We start from the raw sequence: 26,045 nt of genomic DNA on the forward strand, positions 1-26,045 counted from the left end.
AAAAGAGGGGTTTTAAGGGGTTTGGGCTCAAGGTGAAAATCTCAACTATGTGCTATACAAGGGCCCCAAATCCTAATTCTTTCCAACAATTGGTGATGGGAAAGTTCTGGCTGTCTAGTTACGTAATTGAACACTGAATCCTTTGGGTGGTTGACTATGACTAGTGTACAAACATCTCTCTGTGTGACATACACTACCGGTCAAAAGTTTTAGAACACCGACTCATTCAAGGGTTTTTCTTTATTTTTACTATTTTCTACATTGTAGAATAATAGTGAAGACATCAAAACTATGAAATAACACATATGGACTCATGTAGTAACCAGAAAAGTGTTAAACAAATCAAAATCTATTTTATATTTGAGATTCTTCAAAGAAGCCACCCTTTGCCTTGATGACAGATTTGCAACCTCTTGGCATTCTCTCAACCAGCTTCACCTGGAATGCTTTCCCAACAGTCTTGAGGGAGTTCCCACATATGCTGAGCACTTGTTGGCTGCTTTTCCTTCACTCTGCGGTCCAACTCATCCCAAACCATCTCAATGTGGTTGAGGTCAGGGGACCTTGGAGGCCAGGTCATCCGATGCAACACTCCATCACTCTCCTTCTTGGTAAAATAGCCCTTACACAGCCTGGAGGTGTGTTGGGTCATTGTCCTGATGAAAAACAAATCATAGTCCCACTAAGACCAAACCAGATGGGATGGCGTATCAGAATGCCGTGGTAGCCATGCTGGTTAAGTGTGCCTTGAATTCGAAATAAATCACAGACAGTGTCACCAGCAAAGCACCCCCACACCATAACACCTCCTCCTCCATGCTTTATGGTGGGAAATACACATGCAGAGATCATCCGTTCACCCACACCGCGTCTCACAAAGAAACGGTGGTTGGAACCAAAAATCTCCAATTTGGACTCCAGACCAAAATACAAATTTCCACCGGTCTAATGTCCATTGCTCGTGTTTCTTGACCTGAGCAAGTCTCTTCTGCTTATTGGTGTCCTTGAGTAGTGGTTTCTTTGCAGCAATTCGACCATGAAGGCCTGATTCACACAGTCTCCTCTGATCAGTTGATGTTGAGATGTGTCTGTTACTTGAACTCTGTAAAGCATTTATTTGTGCTGCAATTTCTGAGGCTGGTAACTCTAATGAACTTATCCTCTGCAGCAGAGGTAACTCTGGGTCTTCCATTCCTGTGGCGGTTCTAATGAGAGCCACTTTCATCATAGCGCTTGATGGTTTTTGCGACTGCACTTGAAGAAATGTTCAAAGTTCTTGAAATGTTCCGTATTGACTGACCTTCATATCTTAAAGTAAAGATGGACTGTTGTTTCTCTTTGCATATTTGAGCTGTTCTTGCCATAATATGGACTTGGTATTTTACCAACTAGGGCTATCTTCTGTATACCCCCCCTACCTTGTCACAACACAACTGATTGGCTCAAACGCATTAAGAAGGAAATAAATTCCATAAATTAACTTTTAATAAGGCACACACCTGTTAATTTAAATGCATTCCAGGTGACTACCTCATGAAGCTGGGTGAGAGAATGCAAAGAGTGTACAAAGCTGCCATCAAGGTGGCTATTTTAAGAATCTCAAATTTAAAATATATTTGGATTTATTTAACCCATATGTGTTATTTCATAGTTTTGAGGTCTTCACTTGTATTCTACAATYTAGAAAATAGTAAAAAATAAAGAAAAGCCCTTGAATGAGTAGGTGTTCTAAACCTTTTGACCGGTAGTGTATTTCTGCTGAGCGATAGCATGTGGGACTAGGGGATAGGACAGTGGCCCCTAGTGCACATCTGGATAGTTTATAGTGTCCTTGGTATCAATTGGGTACACACAGGCACAGACTAATAGATGTATAAATAGCTTGATAGAGTGTGCGTGCTACCGGAAAGCACACGTACACATGTTACAGTAATATGATCTACTAGAACCAGCTAATGATGCACTGAACAAGGTTAGACTTAGAGAGGCAATGCAGAAAAGGGGACATGAAACATCAGACACGTGGGCTACATATGTTAAGGAACTCTTAAAGCAGTAATCATTTATACCATTGGTTATCTACTAGCAGACTTGACCATCTTTTCACCTCTGTGGAATTTTGACGGTGGACCTGTACTTATTACAGTCATTATCATCACATCATTCTTCCAATGCATTCATCTACTTATGAAACCTAAACAAAAATATCCCTCCAAAACCTACAACAGTATTGTTGAACAAAGTAATTGAAAATGAATGCCCTCTAACCCTCTATCATAATTAGTTGAATAATTATTATATTATTAAGAAGGAATAGCCTGGAACCAAGAAAATATGCTAAACTCCTGCTATGTAGGCCTAATATTGTGTTGAGAAGGCTGAGAGATAAGTGTGACGCCATAGCCAGCTATCTGCACAGTACAGGAGATTGCTCCATTCTGTCTCTCTATTGTAGTGTTAATGGGAAACATATCACTGGGTTTAATCTGAAAAAGCTGCAGAGGCGAGAGAGAGAGAGAGAGAGAGGGGGAGGGATGGAGAGAGGAAGAGAGGAGAGGGAAAGTTAGTGAGAAAGAGAGTTAGCGAGAGCAAGAAGTACAGAGGGGGAGAATGAGAGACGGTGAAACGGGTACCGTGGGGGTGCTTAGCCTACTCATTATTTTACACACCGCCTGGTTCCTGATTTCAGCTGTAGCTGGAGGGTTCAGTTTAGTACCCCTCTGTGTAGCCTGTCCCTCCCAGCCATCCCTCAACATATGGCACAGGTTGAAATCCCCCAAAATATCACCTCAGACATGTCTATAATCTGTATAACTGAAAATGCTCCCATTGTGTTTTTCTACAATATTCTAGATACTAAACAACGTCTCTATGATGTATTTGAACATGAATATAAACATGTACATAAACAAACAAACAACTGTACAACATGCCTTGTAACTGCATGGTAAATAAAATATGCATAAAAGAAGGGGGCGTGCACAAAAATAATAAGGAAAGGTGGGAAAGTAAAAAACAGAGGAGTGGAAGTGTTGTAGCGAGAGAGAGTGTGAGAAAGAGAGAGATAGTGTGAGAAAGAGAGAGAGAGTGTGAGAAAGAGAGAGATACTGTGAGAGAGAGGTAGTGTGAGAAAGAGAGATACTGTGAGAAAGAGAGAGAGAGTGTGAGAAAAGAGAATTACTGTGAGAAGAGAGCAGATACTGCTGAGAGAGAGGTAGGGAGAAAGAGAGAGATAGTGTGAGAGAGAGGTAGTGAGAAAGAGAGAAATAGTGTGAGAAGAGAGAGAAGTGTGAGAAAGAGAGAGATACTGTGAGAGAGAGGTAGTGTGAGAAAGAGAGAGATAGTGTGAGAAAGAGAGAGAGAGTGGAGAAAGAGGAGAGAGTGTGAGAAAGAAGAGAAGATACTGTGAGAAGAGAGAGATACTGTGAGAGAGAGGTAGTGTGAGAAAGAGAGAGATACTGTGAGAAAGAGAGAGAGAGTGTGAGAAAGAGAGAGAGAGAGTGTGAGAAAGAGAGAGATACTGTGAAGAAGTAGTGTGAGAAAGAGAGAGATACTGTGAGAAAGAGAGAATAGTGTGATGTTAGAGGTAGAGATTGAAGAAGAAGAGCAGCACACAGGTTTGTCTCCTCCGGGGCACTGCTATTTCATACCGCTGAAAATAAAACACTTTGAACCTCAAGAAAAGGGAGGGAGGGAGGAGAGGAGAGGGAGGAGGTGAATGAGAGCAGGCAAAGAGTGAAAGGGTGGCATGGTGGGGTGCTGTGGTGCTACACTGAAAACAGAATCAACAGAGAGAGAGAGAGATCAAGAGAGAAGAGACCAAGAGAAAGGCCGAGAGAGAGAGGCTGAGAGCCCGAGAGAGAGAGCCCGAAGATTTAGACTGAGAGACCATAATAGAGAAATTAGGAGAATGGATCGCTGTCTGTCGCTGTCTGTCTGTCTGTCTGTGCTTCTGTCAGTCTGTCTGTCTGTCTGTCTGTCTGTCTGTCTGTCTGTCTGTCTGTCTGTCTGTCTGTCTGTCTGTCTGTCTGTCTGTCTGTGTCTGTCTGTGGACATGTTTTCCTACCTTATCAAGACCACAATGTCCTGACAAGTCACCACAATGTCCTGACAAGTCACCACAATGTCCTGACACGGTAGGAAAACAAGAAATAAGGACTTTTTTCATGTCCTGAATTTGTTAAAATGCTATTTCAGGCTTAAAGTGGAACTGACAGTGTTTTACCTACTTTGCAGATATGAAACAAACAATCATAGGATCAGTCAAAAATATCAAACTCCCAGTTTATGCTACAAAACCAACTTTATAATAGCTTTTAAAAATAGGTTATATTTGACTCAAAATCCCATGAGGTTTGCTGGCATTGCTGGCAGAATAGATGGATACAGTTCAATGCATGATTAATATAATTCACCGATACATTTCTTGGTAGTCCAAAACATATTGCTGTCAGGTTGTAAATAAAAGCTGTCCTGATACATTGTTTGCCTCCTCCATCCATTCGGGGTGCACTGTTTCAGCTTCGATGACTCAATATTTTGAACAAAAACTACTGTAATTAAGGCTGGGAATGTCAATACAATCAAACTAGCAAGGGCAATGATCACAAGCCAGTTATAACGTGAGTAATAGACTAGTGCACATGTGTCACATGTCAAACACAAGGCGTTACACATTTCTATCCGGCCACGCAATGATTTGGGTTGTCAATCCATACCGGCCGCGTTGCGCTGCCAACGTGCTGCACGACTAGGAAAGGCGCAATTTGGGTGATGTTGATCGTGGAGAAAATGGCAGAAACTGAGGTCTTGTTTTAGTGAGTCGAGTGAAGCTAATAGCACAGACAGTGAGAATGAGTGGGTTACAGTGGTGAAGAAAGAGGGAAACAGGAGAAGTAACGCTGTGGTGGAGGAAACCACTGGACTCGTTTGTAGTCGGAGTGAGGGGTTTTGGATCAAAGTGTGGAGTTGGTGAGAGTCACAAATAGTGGTCTTATTTCGATTTTTTGGCGTGTCTGCAGAGCAGAAGAAGTGTGTTTTAAGACTCAAAAAGATATCGGAGTGGAATGTTTCCTGTATGGATTTTCGCAGCAGGTCGCCTATCAAGGGGGTTATTTCTGGAGTGGCGCAGGAAATAAAGGCAGAGGATATTACTGAAAACATCGATGGAGTGGTTGGTGCACGTCGACTGACCTGTATGGTGGACGGAGAAAATAAAGGACTTCATCCAAGCTACTGTTCTTTGATGAAGAGTCTCTCCCTTCTCAAATAAAGTTACGATTCATGAGATACCCTGTAAGAGCTTTTGTGCACGAGCCCCTTCAGTGTCATTAATGTAAAAGATTTGGTCATGTGTCAAGTGTGTGCAGGAGGGAAGAGTATCGTACGCCAGATGAAGTGAAATGCTGCAACTGTGGAGGTGAACATGCGCCTGAATTCCTGGAGTGCCCTGTTAGTGTGAAGGAGAATGAGGTGGCAAGGTTAAGGAGTGTCCAGCGTGTCTCCTATCTGGAGGTGGTGAGAAGATTGGAAGGAACGACTGGCGGGGATGAAACAATGGTAGTAGAGCAACCATGACCAGTGAAGGGTTCTCATCAATCGAGGGATAGTGAAATGCTACCTGTTGAAAAGGTGGACTTTGTATTATTTATTGAAATGGTCATAAACTACAAGCGGAGAAGAAGTCTAAGAAAATTGGAATCATTGTGAATGCCGCTGAACGTTTTTGGGGTCTTTGTGATTTCACAGTCGAGGCCGTGCAAGAAATCCTGTCAGTGAATGTACCGCCATCACAGGCCCCTGAGCGTGTGTAGGGATGTATTTTGGAGTGGACTGGGATTGAAGAAGTGGGATGGGTTTTCTTAGTTTTTTTATTGTTTTATTTTGTATGATGTCGTTTTCCCCCTTTCTCGCAATGTTTTTTTTMTTTTATCCAGCTGGGGGCGGTAACGCACCATTAACATTGGATGCCAACCGCCATTAAACCCCATCGAAGAAGAACGTGCTGCACACCAAACGGCAGTGCATTGCCACTCACACAACACTCCTCCCTGACCAACAGGAGCCAGCCCATCATCACTAATGGCACTGAACAAATCTTCTACCCGACTGAAAGTTTGAACATGTATCAAATCAAATTGTATTGGTCACATACACATGGTTAGCAGATGTTAATGCGAGTGTAGCAAAATGCTTGTGCTTCTAGTTCCGACAGTGCAGTAATATCTAACAAGTAATCTAACAAATTCACAATGACTACCTTATATACACAAATGTAAAGGGATGAATAAGAATATGTACATATAAATATATGGATGAGCGATGGCCGTGAGGCATAGGCAAGATGCAGCAGTTGATATATAATACAGTATATACACATATGAGATGAGTAATGTAGGATATGTAGATATTATTAAAGTGGCGTTATTTAAAGTGACTAGTGATACCTTTATAAAATCCATMTATTACATTTATTAAATTGGCAAGAGATTTGACTCTGTATGTTGGCAGCAGCCACTCAATGTTAGTGATGGCTGTTTAACAGTCTGATGGTCTTGAGATAGAAGCTGTTTTTCAGTCTCTTGGTCCCAGCTTTGATGCACCTGTACTGACCTCGCCTTCTGGATGATAGAGAGGTGAACAGGCAGTGGCTCGGGTGGTTGATGTACTTGATGATCTTTTTGGCCTTCCTGTGACATCGGGTGCTGTAGGTGTCCTGGAGGGCAGGTAGTTTGCCCCCGGTGATGCATTGTGCAGACCTCACTACCCTCTGGAGAGCCTTACGGTTGTGGGCGGATCAGTTGCCGTACCAGGCGGTGATACAGCCCGACAGGATGCTCTCAATTGTGCATCTGTAAAGGTTTGTGAGTGTTTTAGATGACACGCCAAATTTCTTCAGCCTCCTGGGGTTGAAGAGGCGTTGTTGTGCCTTCTTCACCACGCTGTCTGTGTGGGTGGACCATTTCCGTTTGTCCGTGACGTGTACACCGAGGAACTTCTCCACTACTGTCCTGTCAATGTGGATTGGGGATGCTCCCTCTGCTGTTTCCTGAAGTCCATGATCATCTCCTGTGTTTTGTTGATGTTGAGTGAGAGGTTATTTTCCTGACACCACACTCTAAGGGCCCTCACCTCCTCCCTGTAGCCCTCACCTCCTCCCTGTAGAAATGTCAGGACCCAGTTGCACAGGGCAGGGTCAAGACCCAGGGTCTCAAGCTTAATGACGAGTTTGGAGGGTACTATGGTGTTAAATGCTAAGTTGTAGTCAATGAACAGCATTCTTACATAGGTGTTCCTCTTGTCCAGATGGGATAGGGCAGTGTGCAGTGTGATGGCGATTGCGTCGTCTGTGGACCTATTGGGGCGGTATGCAAATTGGAGTGGGTCTAGGGTGACAGATAGGGTGGAGGTGATATAATCCTTGACTAGTCTCTCAAACCACTTCATGACGGGCGAATATGTCCGTAAACACACCAGTTAACTGGTCTGCGCATGCTCTGAGGACGCGGCTAGGGATGCTATCTGGGCCGGCAGCCTTGCGAGTGTTAACACGTTTAAATGTTTTACTCATGTTGGCCARGGTGAAGGAGAGCCCACAGGCTTTGGTAGCAGGCCGTGTCAGTGGCACTGTATTGTCCTCAAAGCGAGCAAAGAAGTWGTTTAATTTGTCTGGGAGCAAGACGTCAATGTCCGCGACGGGGCTGGTTTTCTTTTTGTAATCCGTGATTGACTGTAGACCCTGCCACATACGTCTCGTGTTTGAGCCGTTGAATTACGACTCTACTTTGTCTCTATACTGCCGCTTTGCTTGTTTAATTGRCTTGTGGAGGGAATAGCTACACTGTTTGTATTCGGTCATGTTTCCAGTCGCCTTGCCATGATTAAAAGCAATGGTTCGTGCTTTCAGTTTTGCACGAATGCTGCCATCAATCCACTGTTTCTGGTTAGGGAAGGTTTTAATAGTCACAGTGGGTACAACATCACTGATGCATTTGCTAATAAACTCGCTCACCGAGTCAGCGTATACGTCAATGTTATTGTCTGAGGCTACCCGGAACATATCCCAGTCCACGTGATCGAAGCAATCTTGAAGCGTGGAATCCGATTGGTCAGACCAGTGTTGGATAGACCTGAGCACGGGCTGGGAGCTACAAAATGGAGTCATGGTCAGATTTACCGAAGAGAGGGCGGGGGAGGGCTTTGCATGCATCGCGGAAGTTAGAGTAGCAATGGTCCAGAATGCTACCAGCCCGTGTCGCGCATTTGATATGCTGATAGAATTTAGGAAGCCTTGTTCTCAGATTAGCTTTGTTAAAATCCAGTTTCCAGTTTACATAGAGTCCAGTGAAGTTATTTCAGGGCCGTCGAGGTATCTGCTTGTGGGGGGAATATACACGGCTGTGAGTATAATCAAAGTGAATTCTCTTGGTAGATAATGCGGTCGGAATTTGATTGTAAGGAATTCTAGGTCAGGTGAACAAAAGGACTTGAGTTCCTGTATGTTGTTTTGATCACACCATGAATCGTTAATCATAAGGCATACACCCCTGCCCTTCTTCTTACCAGAGAGTTGTTTGTTTCTGTAGGTGCGATGCGTGAAGAAACCGGGTGGCTGTACAGACTCTGATAACGTATCCCGAGTGAGCCATGTTTCCGTGAAACAGAGAATGTTACAATCTCTGATGTCTCTCTGGAAGGCAACTCGTGCCCTAACTTCGTCCACCTTGTTGTCTAGAGATTGTACATTGGCGAGTAATATGCTCAGAAGCGTTGGATGGTGTGCTCACCTTCTAAGTCTGACCAGTAGGCCGCTTGGTCTGCCTCTCCTGCGACGACCACGTTGTTTTGGATCGGTCTCTGGGATAAGATCCCATGTCCAGGGTGGAGGTCCGAACAAAGGATCTGCTTCAGGAAAGTCGTATTCCTGGCCGTAATGTTGGTAAGTTGACGTCGCTTTTATATCCAATAGTTTCTCCCGGCTGTATGTAATAACACTTGAGATTTTCTGGGCTAACAATGTAAGAAATAATACATAAAAAAACAAATTACTGCATAGTTTCCTAAGGACCTGAAGCGAGGCGACCATCTCTGTCGGCTAAATGTCTATGCCAAGTTTAGGTTCCAACAGGTCATTGCTGTAGCCTGCAGAAAATGACATCARGATTGTCAAAAAGTTATAAGATAAAGGATTCACACCCGGCGAAAAATCCCTCCTAAAGGACAATAGACACACAAGCGAGGGTAAATTAGTCAACAGTGAGCTGGCATCGTGAATTCAACTTCTTTCGTGTGTCCCGTTTACAGTGCGCAGCGGAGGGAAAGACATGCCACAGTCCTAGCTAGGCTACTAAAATGTTGCAGTCTGGCTTCGGTTTTTAAAGTTTGACCATGAATTACCAAAAAACTAAACCTGCAACAAAACACCATGCAAATGAGAAACATGTAGGCCTATTACAGCAACATTTGATCAGTAGCCTAGGCTGGCTACTCAACTACAAGACATTTTGAGTCCACCATACAGCAATATTGCTGTATGGTGGAGCCTAACGTTAGCTAGCTAGCTTTTAGGAGGATGTCATGCCATGTCATTGAAGGAGTGGGTGAGTGATAGACTTTCCCCCCTACAGCTAGAGATGCAGGTGTCATTTGGTTAGCTAGCAAGAAAAATGAATCGCTTTGCTAGCTAGCTATGCTGAACAACTGTTATCCAAAGTTAGCATATCTCTTAGTTGTCAATCAAATGTATTTGTCATTGATCGAATGGGAGGGCAGGCAAGTTCCCATTCAGTTGTAAAAACGTGCATGCACTGGCAGGCATGCTGCAGAACGATGAGCAGGCTACTATTACTATCATTTATCAGTGCAATTTCAACTAGCTGAAAAAGTTTGACAGGGTTAATCTCATGTTCCCTTGTTAGATTTTAGCTCATCTCGTTCTGACTAGCATGAGCTAGTTGTTGATCGTGTTGTTGTTGATGTGCATAGGCAACTGAAGGAGAGATAGCCTGCCTTTTCATGATTGTTTGATCAATAGTACTGCAAAGTTCCCAAATGTAAGAGGACTCCCACGGTATTTACATATTTGCAGAAATCCATTCAGGTGTATTTTGGAGCTTTTGGCGAATGTGTTCTAATGATCTAAAGTTGTGCTGTTGCTACTGCCTGTAAACACACAGTCCAGTTCAAAGTGATGGATGGCAGGTCCATGTGGCAAATGGATTATTTGCATATAGGCCTACTGTAGCTCTCATTGGCTATGGCGCACCGGTCTGCGTAGACTCCATTCCTGGACAATAATTTTTTTTATTCGGTTTTATGTATTGCAGTGTCTACTAATTGTCCAAACGCACAGCCGCTTTCCCATTCTATATTGCTATAGAATTTTCACAAATGTCTTACTATATGTCATTCCCAAACCTATGAATTTATGAAAATGTGAAAATGACCATATCTAAGTGATCGCTTAAAAAAATATAGATATTATTCCTGGGTGTGTTTATGATCAGAGATCAAAGATTCCATGTTACTAAACCGCTGTCAGTTCCACTTTAAGAGTTAGGTTAGGAGTTAGGTTAGGGTTAGGAGTTAGGTTAGGGTTAGGAGTTAGGTTAGGGTTAGGAGTTAGGTTAGGAGTTAGGAGTTAGGTTAGGAGTTAGGAGTTAGGTTAGGAGTTAGGTTAGGGTTAGGAGTTAGGGTTAGGGGTAATAGGATTTAAATGGAAATAAAATGTTTACTCCCCAAAAAAATCCAGAAAATGTATGTGTGTGTGAGTGTGAGTGTGAGTGGAGTGTGAGTGTGGGTGTGTGTGTGTGTGTGTGTGTGTGTGTGTGTGTGTGTGTGTGTGTGTGTGTGTGTGTGTGTGTGTGTGTGTGTGTGTGTGTGTGTGAGTGAGCAGAGAAGAGAGAGCCCCTCTACTTTGAGTACTTTAGTGGGGATGCCAGGCTCAGGTTGGCCCAAGTATGAGACACAGATCAGTTTGTGTTTGAGTGTACGTGCGTGTGCATACATGTGCGCCCACTTGTGTGTGTGTGTGTATGTATTGTAACATTATTATGATAATGGGTGACCAGGGAATACACACCAGAGATAGAAGGGAAATGGGAAAGCAGGAAAAGGAGGGAAGGAAATGAAGGATATGAAGCAGATTATCGGTAACAACATGACAGTCATTTAGTCAGAATGAAATGCTATTGGGATAAACTAGGAGGGGATTGGGGCAGCGAGGAGAACAAGGAGTGGGAGAGAAAGAGAGAAAACGAGAGATAGAAAGTGGTGTCATGACGTTGGCCTCTTTGGGTATAGCAAGCCCCATCCCCCTCTCCCTGCCTCCCCCTTGCCTCTTTCAACTAGGCTGCTGTGGTTAGAGGTCGTAAATTCCTGAGGAGAAGGCCCTGCCACATGGCCACACAGTATAAGAGGCAGGGTAAATTTTCATAGAGAACAAAGGAATTTCTTCCACCTCACAGAACTTGAGGTACGAACAAATTTCATGTTCCGGAGAAAGTATAAAAGATCGGTGAAGAATCCAGCTACGAACTGGTCCATTTGTTACAATTTGGGGAAGCTCATGGGAGACGGTGTGGCCACATTACCATAACACTGTTTATATAATAGCCTCAGATATGAGGTTTACATCTAATTGTTGTATAAGATGAATGAGTGAGTATGATACTGTTTGTAAAATTGTGTAATATGATTTTGGACTGTTTAATGAAGGTAAATCCAATTCCCTTTTGATTTGAACTAAATCAGAGGACCGCCCCTGAGCCCAGTTAGGGTCAGGCATCCTGGGACAGCCCCTTTTCTGCAATTCCGAATAAAACCCAACTTTGAGAAATTATCACCAGACCATGTTTTTCTCCATTAGGAGGGGACGAAGGTTGCAGACCATTGCTGAATCTTTTAACCATACCACGTGGTTAAACTCTTAGACTATCGATACCGCAGAATAAGAACAAGTCTTTGATATTAATTACTAGTCTGCAGCTAGGAATTCGGTATCATTGAACGCGAAGAACGACAACCGCCGAAACATCCATTCTACAACAACACGAATGAATGTCACTCTGAACTATCCACTCTAACCACACAGAGAGAGAGAGAGAGAGAGAGAGAGAGAGAGAGAGGACGGAAAGTCTCCAACAGAAACTAACTTTTCAACAGCGATCAAGACGACACACTGAGCGTAAATATATATATTGATTGTAATTGTTCCCGAATGAGTGAGCGTTCATGTGCAAAGGATTAGTATTTCAATTGTTATAATTATCAACTTTGTAGTGTCTCATCTCCGTTGACCCCCACTTCCCCTTTTGTCCACCAAGCCGCGATACCGGTTTAGCCCACTAGGGCACATTCTCCTATCATTTCTTGTAACCATATTTACTTTGTTTGTTTGTTTACTTAGTTAATTACTTAGTTAGTAATAAATAAATGATTTAAGACAATTGATGTATGGATGACTCATAGTGAAGACTGGGTTCGTGCAGATAACCAACAATTTACGACGTTTGGAATGAGACTAACGTGAGGTAAAATAAATAATGAATTAATCAGAAGACTATTGATCAGATATGAAAATATCTGAAAGGTTATATTGGGAAATTATAACTTTGTAATCGGAATATTTTCCTTGGTGCCCCGACTTCCTAGTTAATTACAGTTACATGATTATTCAGTTTAATCGCGTAATACTAATTACAGAGAATCTTTGATAAAACGAAGTATTCAATTTAATGATAGTAAAGACACGACAGTGGGCAGGGAAAACATTTGGAGAGTTAGAGAAAGAGGGAGAGAGAGGGAGTGGGAGGAGAGCATGATTTAAAACACACTTCCTAGATATATACAGTGCATTAATAAAACACCTCTCTCTCTCTCTCTCTCTCTCTCTCTCTCACCTTAAAGATGTACCAGGGGAGCTGATGCTATCCTGACTTAATAACAGCAAAGCCTGTCATTTTTAGAATTCATATTCCTTCATTTCTGGGTGATAAATATTGCCCGGTTCCCTCTTCCCCTCACATGTAATATAGATACACCATTACAACTTGTTGACTTACGCGGTGAGGGAACGCTTTGCAGACAACACGAATCAAACGCATCATCATTAGCCACGTCAATGGCAGGCAACCCCACTGATTTAGCTCATCTGGCATCCGCTGGTGTGCCTGTGGGCTCCCAATGAATGGCCCCAGATGGGCCTAACCCCATTATGCTGCCCACAACAGGGAGAAAGAAGCTAATAGCATAATCTAATACTGTCCGATCTCGAGCACAGATTCACCAGAGGGAAGGTACAGTACGTCTTCTCCTGGTCTGCGAGACAACACAACAATTAGTGTGTGTATGTGTGTTTTTATAGCAATGTACAGTACAGTGACTCACCTTCAGCAAGTCTTTGGGAAAGTCGTGACCCTCATTCAGACCCTCCAGGTTGTCAATGAACTGTGTGCAGGACATCCTTTTGCCAATGTTCTGAAAAACATGACACACAGTACTTACTCTATGCTATTAGTCTCTCTAGACCATGGATGGGCAACTTTTGAACTCGTAATCAGGGGCCTCAGTGACTCGCTGGTCTGCATACCCACATCCATACCCAAACATGGTAGAGACCTAGCCTTTTAGGGGCCCTAAGTTACATTTTACAGCTAATTTCCTGCCATTTTAAACTACGTTTCGATAACTGGCTAAACTAACTACCAATCTAAAAAATTGTCAGCTGACATGGCTCATTGAGTGACTGTCAGTGACTGACATAACAAGAGAACAACTGCTGATGCATAACCACATTTAGAAATTTGACCTGGTTTATTCTACTATTGTAACTCATAGTAGAATATCGTCAGGTACCCATCCCTGCTCTAGACAGATGGGTTTTCTCCCACAATGTACCAATGTTCCAGCATACATGTCTGTCCTCAAACCAACGTCAGTTTGGCGGAGAGGAAAGGGCGGAGTTGGATGCCGGAAAATCCGTCCAGAGCCCTGCCGTAAACATCTCCGGTAGCTAGCTAGATATTTTCAATGAGTGTGCTTCGCAAGTGAGTAGTTTGCATGCGCCATGATGTTAGCTTTACCAGCTTAAAACCACTGACTGGCTGGGGCTAAAATTTGCCTAGCTATCCGTGTCTATATTGTGTGTCCGCCTCTGGCATGTTTCCGAGGGGATTATCTTTAAGCCCCGCCTAGCCAAACTTGTGATTTGTTAGACCTAGCGCTATTGCCCTATCTCTGAGATTTCCGAGACTACTATGCTATAAATGAATATAATCTTTAAAAAGCATCACCAACATCAGTCTTCTAAAATATTCGAGGCACAGATTGTCTAATTCATCTGTCCTTCTGCAGCTCTTTGACAAACTATTATATTAGAATTCCTCTCTGAAGGATGTTATGGGGAGAAATGACTTTCAGGGTCCTCATCCAATTGATTTAATCTAGCTGATGAGCTGAGAGTTTTCAGAAGGAGATTGTTTAAAGGACGTCACGCTGTTTGCTTAGCGAGTACCGCTTTCTCCTGATTGGGCTCACACTGAGGCTCGAACGCATGACCTCTGCCTCGCAAACAAACGTGGCCGCCCTCCTGAAGCGTCTTACTCAGTCACACCGCGGAAAAGCTCCTTTGCAGCGCAAGGGGAGACACTTCATGCTGAGGAGTGAGTTTTCACAGAGCCCCATCTGCTACTATTGCATTCTGGGAATATTGCTGAAAAGAGATAGTGAGTGAAGATAAAGACGAAGAAGATGCGGGGGACTATGATGATGATGATGATCAGGATGACGCCATTGATGACGATGATGATTTTGAAGAAGAGGAAGATAATGACATTGGTGACGATGATGAATGATGATGATCTCCCGGGTGGCGCAGTGGTCTAGGGCACTGCATCGCAGTGCTAGCTGCGCCACCAGAGTCTCTGGGTTCGCGCCCAGGCTGGGCTGGGTTCGCGCCCAGGCTCTGTCGCAGCCGGCCGCAACCGGGAGATCCGTGGGGCGACGCACAATTGGCATAGCGTCGTCCGGGTTAGGGAGGGTTTGGCCGGTAGGGAGGGTTTGGCCGGTAGGGATATCCTTGTCTCAGTATGTAAAATGTAATAAAATGTATGCACTCTACTGTAAGTCGCTCTGGATAAGAGCGTCTGCTCTTGGCCGGTAGGGATATCCTTGTCTCAGTATGTAAAAAAATAAAAATAATAATAATGTAATAAAATGTATGCACTCTACTGTAAGTCGCTCTGGATAAGAGCGTCTGCTAAATGACTAAAATGTAAATGTAATGATGGTGATGAAGCACAGAACTATACCAGCCAGGCATCTCTCAATCCCCCCTTCCCCTGAGAGAGTGGGTTTCTCATCAAGCCAGCTCTAGCCCCTTCAACCAGACTGAATATTTCCATATAATATAAACGGTTTTGACTAACTACCTGTAGTCATCTGTAGAGGCTGCACATCACACCATGCAGCAATAGATGGCCTAGATTTAGAGTTATACTGGAATCAGTCTACAGTTTGATATGGACTGGATTTTATGATAGTGGGTAGAGCACATTGTAATCAGGAGGCTGGTCCCAGATCAGCTTTCGATAAGTCGGGGGCTTATTTCCCAAAGCTATCACTATACTGAGTAAGTGGAGCGTGGGGGGAATGGATCTCTGAAAGTGTCGCTACACTGAACTCTACCGTGAACTTAATGACATTTGTATCCCTAACACACACACACACACACACACAAAACACCACACACACACAACACAGCACACACACACACACACACACACACACACACACACACACACACACACACACACACACACACACACAGAACTCGACTTACATGGCCATGCAGGTCTGTGTTTAGCAGCATCAGGGCACAGGTCAAGGTATGAACACCATCTGGATAAGGAGGAAACATGTCAATCTATTACCATGACGACTGAGCTGTGCTATTTCTATAGTAGAAATGAGACAGTGGCGTCCTCTTACCCTCAGAGGGTATGAGTTTTGGGTTACAGTGCAGGTATCTCCTGGAGAAGTGAGACAGCACCCGCTCCCTCTCCTGAGTCTCTCCCATCAGGGAAAACTGTTTGAGTAAGGCTCTGGAACACACAGACACACACATTGAGCAGAAGCACAGTGCTTCTCAACCCCAATCCAGTATCCAGTTTCTCTAGTATCCTAAAGGGTGGCAAATGTTGGTTCCAGCCCAGCGGTAACGCACCTCATTACGCACCTGTCCACCTCATTCAATGACTTAATTAATCACTAAGCCCTTGATTAATTGAATCAGGAGCATTTTTTTCTGGGCTAGAAACACTAGTCTGGCATATTAGGCTACATTCCCTCAGCCTGCCACCAGAGAGCAGTATTACCATCTACTAACCAGTGGCTGGCTAGTTGAACAAGTCAGTCAGTTTGAACCTCTCACCTCAGAGCCTGGTCCACATTAAGACCTGTGAAGTTAAAGAAGTGTAGATACTCCTCTGCAACCTTATGACTGAAGTCATTGCTGGGGAGAGAGAGAGAAACATAGAGAAATAAATAGAGAGAGACAGGAAAAGAGAGAGAAAGAGAAAGAGAGAAAGAGGGAAAGAGAGAAAGAGGGAGAGGGAGAGAGAACAACGTGTTAATCAGATGCTGGCTTTCCCAGCTCAAACACACAAGGCCATTCAGCCTCCCAGTCACTGCCAGTCACACAGCACAGTTGGTTTGTGTCCTTGAGACGAAGACTTAGGGCCAAAAAATTTGATTCCCAGAGTGCATCTGTCAGAGAGGAGGAATCTCTTTTCATCCTAAATTCCTTTTCATCAGACAGATGGACGGACGGATGGATGTGCAGAAAGACGGATGTGCAGAAAGATGGACGGACAGACAGACATACAGACAGACAGCTTTTCATTGGGTATGATCATTATAAGAGTTTAAGATGCGCCCCCGCCCCAACGTGACATCTTTGGACTAACTCCCCTTATAATAACACTCGGTTTGAAACTTTGATTCCCAGGGTGAATCTGTCAGACAGAAGGAATATCTTTTCATCCCAAATTCCTTTTCACCAAACGGACGGACGGACGGACGGACGGACAGACAGGCCGAAGAGACAGACAGACAGACTTATCCAAGAGCACAACCGCGGAGGAAAACCAAGGGGTCAGACAAGGTCCAGACCAGGATTAGTATAGCAGAGAGCGAGAGAGAGAGAGAGATCTTGGAAATGTTAGCCACATCCATACTAGGTGTTGTCATCGGCAGTATACGCGCTACACATAGCATAGACAAAGTATAGCAGCACATCGTAAAGAGAGGGATCGATAACACGAGAAGGCTGGGTGCCAGGTGCTCACTTCTTGCTGAGGTGACGGGCCACGTCGGACTTCCTGAAGCCGTCCAGGGTGAAAAGGCGCTTGGCCAGGCGCTTAGCGGCCTCCCCGTCAGCACGGTTACCGTTGGTAAGGGTGTCGCTGCTCCCCAGTCCCAGCCGCTCACTGAGGTCCTGATCCAGCTCCGAGTCTGTCGCCAGACGAGCCTTCTCCCTGGGGGGAGAGAAAAAGTAAGAGGGGGAAAGAGAGGGAGAGACGAGTTAAGAGGGAGAGGGAGGGGGATAGAGGGAGAAAGGGAAGGAGCGGGAGGACAAAGACAAAGAGTGAAGGGAGGTGTGGATAAATTATGATGTAACCCACTTTGTTGTAATTTCTTCACGGCAACACTGTAAAGCTTGCAGCAAAACTGGCTGGTCAGGTCTACTGAAAGAAATAGTCCTGGAACCTTTCCTATTGTAGGCCAATGCTTTCTTCTGGTGTGACACAATGATAATTCAGTACATTAATACACTCAAATGTGGACCATGTTAAGCATAAACAGGGCACTATAAGCAGAATGACACATTATATAACCTCCTTCTGTAAATCTATCCTTTCCTGCAACTCTCTCTATATCCCCCAGTCATTTACCCCCCTTTCAAGCAGTAGAGGGTTCAGGAGGACACGCCGTACTATATCTCAATTATACTGTGGTAATAGCTTTAAGCATGTTATGTCAGCTTGGAACAAGCACAGAGCTTTTCACTTCGAAAATTTTTTGGAAAATTAAGACCTGTGAGTTCTATCTGTTGATAATACATGGTTTTCGAATGGTAGAATGGTATGGTAGACTTCAGCCATAATATGTCATAATAAACTCAGCAAAAAAATAAACGTCCTCTCACTGTCTACTGCGTTTATTTTCAGCAAACTTAACGTGTGTAAATATTTGTATGAACATAAGATTCAACAACTGAGACATAAACTGAACAAGTTCCACAGACATGTGACGAACAGAAATGGAATAATGTGTTCCTGAACAAAGGGGGGGTCAAAATCAAAAGTAACAGTCAGTATCTGGTGTGGCCACCACACCGATGGAGGGATTGTGCGTTCCTGGTGTAACTTGGGCAGTTGTTGTTGCCATCTTGTACCTGTCCTGCAGGTGTGATGTTCGGATGTACCGATCCTGTGCAGGTGTTGTTACACGTGGTCTGCCACTGCGAGGACGATCAGCTGTCTGTCCTGTTAAGTACTGCAGTGCACCTCCTCCTCATGGACTGCACCAGATTTGCCAGTTCTTGCTGTGAGATGTTACCCCACTCTTCCACCAAGGCACCTGCATGTTCCCGGACATTTCTGGGGAGAATGGCCCTAGCTCTCACCCTCCGATCCATCAGGTCACAGACATGCTCAATGGGATTGAGATCCGGGCTCTTCGCTGGCCATGGCAGAACACTGACATTCCTGTCTTGCAGGAAATCACGCACAGGATGAGCAGTATGGCTGGTGGTATTGTCATGCTGGGGGGTCATGTCAGGATAAACCTGCAGGAAGGATACCACATGAGGGAGGAGGATGTCTTCCCTGTAACACACAGCGCTGAGATTGCCTGCAATGACAAGAAGCTCAGTCCGATGATGCTGTGACACACCACCCCAGACCATGATGGACCCTCCACCCCCAAATCGATCCCGCTCCAGAGTACAGGCCTCGGTGTAACGCTCATTCCTTCGATGATAAACGCAAATCCGACCATCACCCCTGTTGAGACAAAATCGCYACAGTGAAGAGCACTTTTTGCCAGTCCTGTCTGGTCCAGCGACGGTGGGTTTGTGCCCATAGGCGACGTTGTTGCCGGTGATGTCTGGTGAGGATCTGCCTTACAACAGGCCTACAAGCCCTAAGTCCATCCTCTCTCAGCCTATTGTGGACAGTCTGAGCACTGATGGAGGGATTGTGCGTTCCTGGTGTAACTTGGGCAGTTGTTGTTGCCATCTTGTACCTATCCTGCAGGTGTGATGTTCGGATGTACCGATCCTGTGCAGGTGTTGTTACACGTGGTCTGCCACTGCGAGGACGATCAGCTGTCTGTCCTGTCTCCCTATAGCMCTGTCTTAGGCGTCTCACAGTACGGACATTGGAATTTATTGCCCTGGCCCCATCTGCAGTCCTCATGCTTCCTTGCAGCATGCCTAAGGCACGTTCACGCAGATGAGCAGGGAGCCTGGGCATCTTTCTTTTGGTGTTTTTCAGTCAATAGAAAGGCCTCTTTAGTGTCCTAAGTTTCCATAACTGTGACCTTAATTGCCTACCTTCTGTAAGCTGTTAGTGTCTTAACGACCGTTCCACAGGTGCATGTTCATTAATTGTTTATGGTTCATTGAACAAGCATGGGAAACAGTGTTAAACCCTTTACAATGAAGATCTGTGAAGTTATTTGGATTTTTACGAATTATCTTTGAAAGACAGGGTCCTGAAAAAGGGATGTGTCTTTTTTTGATGAGTTTGTATCCAGCCAAGAATACAAGCTTGGGAACAGTATTTAAAGTATGACAGAAACACACTTTACCCAGACTACCAGGACTACAGCACAGCACATTCAGACTTCCTTATTATCACTGAGTCATACACACCTCCACAGAGCAAACAGGCCATTCTATTAGCTGAATGAATGGCTTTGTTACTGAGCAATGACTGATCACCAGACACCCTTGTTTCCTTGTCTCATATGGAGCCTACAGAGGCAGTGGGAGGATTAGAAGGCAGATATTTCCACACTACCTACAGTAGTCGGAGAGGAGAGGAGAGGAGAGGAGAGGAGAGGAGAGAGGAGAAGGAGTAGAGCTCTTACCTCCGCCTTGAGCTCGAGTGGCGAGTAGGAAGGTACCTATCCTCTCCGAGTGAGCCATGCCAACAGAACACAGAGCTGGCCTTCCTTGTTGTACCTGTCCCCTCCCTGTACGAGTGTCTCAAACTGGTCACCCTATTGACCCCCCCTCTCCCTGTCCTGGCACCCCGGCCTGATCGCATCCCTCTCCCTCTAACCCCTCTACCGCTCCCCTCTACCTCTCTGTTTTTCTCACTGCCTTAGCTGGTCTGCTAGCTAGTCCTAGTGCAGTACATCACCTGGATTCTAACCCCATAAGGACTAAGACTCAGCTAGCAAGTCACTCCCTTTAGCTTTAGCTAACACACACAGCTGTATGACGGCACTTTATTTTTCTATTCGCTTTCTTTTCCTTCTCTCCTTTCAGCAAGTTTCCCAAGCTAGATACATTTTGTCCAGCAGTGCCTCTTTCTCTTCTCTTCTCTCTCTGTTTGTTTCTGTTCTATTCACTCCGCGCTCTCTCTCTCTCTCTCTCTCTATGTAAACTTTTGTAACGTCCCCTGCCGACCTTGGGCACTAAGCATGGCACGGAACTTGGCCGCCTTTCACTCAAAATCTCTCCCTCCCTCTCTCGCTCTCACACTCTCTCCCACCCTCCCTCCTGCCTCCTCTCTCACAAGCTCCAATTACTCATAGTCAGTAGGTACATCCTTTGGATGAGGTATACATGCTGTTCACCTCGACTCTTAATGGAGCTATAAGCACACAAAGGAAAACAAAGCGGGTTAGTGCCAGGGACAACTCCCATTGCTAAACCCTATAGGTGTGTGCTATAACAGAAATATGATTATATTATTAACAAATTACAGTAGAACAAATATTTTTGTTCTCTCTCTCCACAACAACGACTTGGTATCCAGGGAAAGGAATCAGGTTTTAACTCCAGACCCAAAGGGGGAAAACTTTTTTGTTCCATCCCTGTACACACATACTTGACTCAACTGGTAAACATACTGTATCATCAAGCCTTTGATTACAGTATTTCCATCAGGTGTGCTAGTGCTGGGATTGAACCCCGGTTTAGAAACATACATGGAATAGAGAGGCCTATTGTGAGCACCAGTCATTAATGAGGTGCCTGTTTACTGTAAGCAACTCGCAGGCGATAACCACCATAGCACGCTACAGTAGTGAGCACTAATTGAACAGCTATCACATAAGGCCATAAGAGAATTCCCACTATCGTCAGCCTCCACTTCAACGGTCCATCGCCACACAATTGGCCCCCCTCCGTCTGTCTAGATGGATAGTTCTACACAATGGGCCTCTGTCTAATGGCTCAAACCATCTCAAAAGGGAGATGTGAGGGAAGGAGGGGGGCATGAGGGCTGAAATTCCAACTGTTATCAAAGTATGGAGTGGATAAGACCTCTGAAATATTTTCCCTGGTGTCCTCTTCATGGATTCCTTTCTTGCAGGACTGTGATAGGTGGATCAGTTTGTACAGTAACTGTGGTAAAAATACCAGCACAATGTCAATATTTACCAGACAAATAGAATAGAATAACTTTGTTCTTCACAGAGGGAACTTGGTCAACTACGACAGAGTTGAACTTTTTAAGCCACTATATCCTATTTTGGTTTGGTTTTGTACTGGTCATTGGATGTGTTCCCAGGAAACACTTTGGACTTAAGAGTGAATTATCACTGTCAGTGGGCTTTCAGGGCTTTTCTGGCCCCACACAATCCAGCCACTGTTCTGTTCTGTTCTTCTGGTGTCGTGGCAGGCTGCAGCTGAACAGACTACTGGAAATGGACTGATGTCACCACATTTTGCTGTCACCAGCCCTACGGCCCTACAGACCAGGACTAACAGTGGTGGCCCAGTGCCAATGGTAAACATACATACTGAAGCCTATAAACGCACGCGTACAGTACGCACTCAAGTCTGCAAGCACGCATGCATACACGGACGTACACACACGGACGCACACACACACACACACACAACTACCTTATCTTGAACAATAAACATATGTCTGTCGTGTTAACAGTATGATCACTGAAGAACGCTACTTTAATGCTGTCACTTACAGTAGACACCACAAGTGGTCCACACACTGAGCTCTAAAAACCCATTGGCATTCTTATCCATATGTTCAGACAGTATCAATCCACAACCTACAACATGGTCCTTTAGCAGCATCTAGTGGTCTGTACCGCAAGGCGACAGTGTCCCACTGCCACCGCAGTGCTGCCAAACACAATTATCTTCCTCTCTCCCTCATCAGCCCTGCAGTTCCTCTCTACACTAACCACAAAACCCACCAGATGGTGCTGGGTTGTCAAACCCCTGGCAGATCATTCTCTGTTATTGGTGTTGATGAAAATGATAAACGCTGATTAAGCAGAAGTGTATATTGACCACATGAGAAATAAGAATATTCTCTACCTAAAATGACAATATTTGCATATATCATAATATATGATGATACATCATCTTAATATTTATATAACGGATCGATCCGGCCACGCAATCTGATCGGTAAAGAGTTCCAGCTATGCTGTTATTGACAGTAATAGCAAAGCTAGTTGAATCACTTTAACATGATCAATAGTTGAGAGCTGTACTACCACAGCCACCTGCCCCAGTCAGTACCAGTCACCTGCTCCAGCCATCACACACGACGGCAAAGGCAAAGACACAGACACACACACACACACACGTATAGTCACACATACCAACACACACACTCACACCGCATGCCGTCATGGAAACCAGCGGTACGGTGAGGCAGACAGCCTCCTAGCGACCTTCACTAACAGCTCTGCTCCAAAATCGCACTGCAGCAGGTGCTGTGTCCCAGCAGACAAGCCTAGGACTGGCGCTTTTGGTAACTGATATTGTTAGGGGAAGACTCTTAAAAAAGTATATTTTCAATGTACAAATACAGTACATAACATATGCACATTATGATCCTCAGTTATTACGTTGTCCTCTAATACTGTACATGGACAATATAGTATAATTTAGTGATTTGTTGTTTTTTATTTCATCTTAGATTATACCATACTGTATGTTCTGAATAGAAGCCTACCTTGGCTTTACTTCATCAATGAGAGTAACCTCATATCCACTGGGCAACAACTGGTTGAATCAACGTTGTTTCCACGTCATTTCAACCAAAAACGTAGCAAACTGATTGGATTTGTCTTTTATCACCCAACTTTTAACCTAAATTCAATGACAGGGTGATATTTTTGGTTGATTTCATGTTGAATTCACGTTAGTTGACAATTCAACCAAATGTAATTCAAAACTAGACGTTAATATGACGTCTGTGCCCAGTGGGTACTTTATGTCAGCAGCCTATCGGGTCTGGTCTTTCATAAAGTACTACATCAGAGCAGTAGTGATGACATCACTGACCTGTGGAAGGAGAGGGAGGGGTTGCTGCTGTATGACATCACTGACCTAGGGAAGGAGAATGTGGGGTTGCTGTACCAGCTGCTCCCCAACATCCGTGCCCCGCCCCCTCGCGGGAGTGTGTCCTCCGAGCCACTGCTCAGCCTTTCGCTGGAGGGGGCGCGCGTGGCGTCCGAGTCGCCTGTCACCGTGACGATGGAATCTGATAGGCTTGTTCCCCTCTCGCAGTGGGCCAGTGGGGCGAAACTCAACTTGACAATGTGCCGGGCGCTCTGACAGATCATCTGACCGCCCTGGATCTCTGGGGTCAGTGTGGGAAGGTCAAAGGTCAGGACTGTCTGGGTGCTGGAGGTCAGCAGCTCCTCGCTGTCCAGGCTGCAGTAGGATGTGCCCTTGGCGCGATGTGACTCCATTATGCTCTCAAAATGGCGGCTGAAGGTGTCCTCAGTCGTGCCTGCCAGACGAGGCCCCGAAACCAGGATGGGCGACTTGAGGACCGGGAGGTTGTCGAAGAAACTGTCCAATGGCCTAGATGGAAAGAGAGAAATAGGGAAAGAGGATAACAACCAAGAGTGAGGCGCAGGAAGGCTCTACATCAGGGATGTCAAACTCATTTTATTCATTTATTATCTCTGGGTCCATATTGTCCATGAGTTTCTAGTAGTAGATAGACCGTATGCTTCAAGAGAAAAGTTGAAGTCGGAAGTTTACATACACTTAGATTGGAGTCATTAAATCTTGTTTTTCAACCACTACACAAATTTCTTGATAACAAACTATAGTTTTGGCAAGTCGGTTAGGATAACTACTTTGTGCATGACACAAGTAATTTTTCCAACAATTGTTTACAGACAGATTATTTCACTTATAATTCACTGTATCATAATTCCAGTGGGTCAGAAGTTTACATACACTAAGATGACTGACTTTAAACAGCTTGGAAAATTCCAGAAAATGATGTCATGGCTTTAGAAGCTTTTGATATGCTAATTGACATAATTTGAGTCAATTGGAGGTGTACCTGTGGATGTATTTCAAGGCCTACCTTCAAACTCCTTGCCTCTTTGCTTGACGTCATGAGAAAATCAACAAGTCTCCACAAGTCTGGTTCATCCTTGGGAGCAATTTCCAAATGGCTCAAGTTACTACGTTCATCTGTACAAACAATAGTACGCAAGTATAAACACCATGGGACCATGCAGCCGTCATACCGCTCAGGAAGGAGACGCATTCTGTCTCCTAGAGATGGATGTACTTTGGTGCGAAAAGTGCAAATCAATCCCAGAAGAACAGCAAAGGACCTTGTGAAGATGCTGGAGTAATCATGTACAAAAGTATCTATATCCACAGTAAAACGAGTCCTATATCGACATAACCTGAAAGGCTGCTCAGCAAGGAAGAAGCCACTGCTCCAAAACCACCATAAAAAAGCCAGACTACGATTTGCAACTGCACATGGGGACAAAGATCGTACTTTTTGTAGAAATGTCCTTTGGTCTGATGAAACAAAAATAGAACTGATTGGCCATAATGACCATCGTTATATTTGGAGGAAAAAGGGGGAGGCTTGAAATCCGAAGAACACCATCCCAACCGTGAAGCACGGGGGTGGCAGCATCATGTTGTGGGGGTGCCTTGCTGCAGGAGGGACTGGTGCACTTCACAAAATAGATGGCATCATGAGGGAGGAAAATGATGTGGATATATTGAAGCAACATCTCAAGACATCAGTCAGGAAGTTAAAGCTTGGTCGCAAAGGGGTCTTCCAAATGAACAATGACCCCAAGCATACTTCCAAAGTTGTGGCAAAATGGCTTCAGGACAACAAAGTCAAGGTATTGGAGTGGCCATCACAAAGCCCTGACCTCAATGAAAATGTGTGGGAGAACTGAAAAAGCGTGTGCGAGCAAGGAGGCCTACAAACCTGACTCAGTTACACCACTCTGTCAGGAGGAATGGGCCAAAATTCACCCAAGTTATTATGGGAAGCTTGTGGAGGATCCCGAAACGTTTGACCCAAGCGAAACAATTCAAAGGCAATGCTACCAAATACTAATTGAGTGTATGTAAACTTCTGACCCACTGGGAATGTGATGAAAGAAATCAAAGCTGAAATAAATCATTCTCTCTACTATTATTCTGACATTGCACATTCTTAAAATAAAGTGGTGATCCTAACTGACCTAAGACAGGGAATTTTTACTAGGATTAAATGTCAGGAATTGTGAAAAACTGAGTTTAAATGTATTTGGCTAAGGTGTATGTAAACTTCCGACTTTAACTGTATATATATATACCACATACCTGTGAAAATTGCACCGAAGCGATAAAATAAACTGTAGTCAAGTGAATGACTACGGTACACTGTAAATGTTTGACCATAGAAAACTACGAGTGGTAAAGAAAAACAATGTCATCAAACTGGTTTGAGAGGTCTACCGATAAGCAGGTTGCTAGGAGGATCTCAACAGGCGGTAGCAGAAAGAGA

At 44.4% G+C, this 26,045-nt stretch overlaps 1 protein-coding gene across 2 annotated transcripts in view; it reads right to left on the minus strand.

Moving 5' to 3' along the window:
• The window catches only part of LOC111977346 (PH and SEC7 domain-containing protein 1-like), a 56,970-nt gene that overhangs the window by 30,133 nt on the left and 792 nt on the right, over positions 1 to 26,045 (minus strand). Inside the window, exons 2-7 of one of the 2 annotated variants that reach the window (XM_024006727.2) lie at positions 23,606 to 24,085; positions 17,346 to 17,534; positions 16,430 to 16,510; positions 15,988 to 16,100; positions 15,839 to 15,897; positions 13,387 to 13,476 (exon numbers count right to left, since the gene is read on the minus strand). In XM_024006727.2, coding sequence (XP_023862495.1) covers positions 13,387 to 13,476; positions 15,839 to 15,897; positions 15,988 to 16,100; positions 16,430 to 16,510; positions 17,346 to 17,534; positions 23,606 to 24,085 — 1,012 coding nt within the window. Of the gene's footprint in view, positions 1 to 13,386; positions 13,477 to 15,838; positions 15,898 to 15,987; positions 16,101 to 16,429; positions 16,511 to 17,345; positions 17,535 to 20,154; positions 20,723 to 23,605; positions 24,086 to 26,045 lie in introns of those variants that run through there. The other variant, XM_024006728.2, reaches the window with a different exon arrangement.

The sequence above is a fragment of the Salvelinus sp. IW2-2015 genome, linkage group LG18, assembly GCF_002910315.2.
Source record: "Salvelinus sp. IW2-2015 linkage group LG18, ASM291031v2, whole genome shotgun sequence".
Classification (NCBI taxonomy): Eukaryota; Metazoa; Chordata; class Actinopteri; order Salmoniformes; family Salmonidae; genus Salvelinus; species Salvelinus sp. IW2-2015.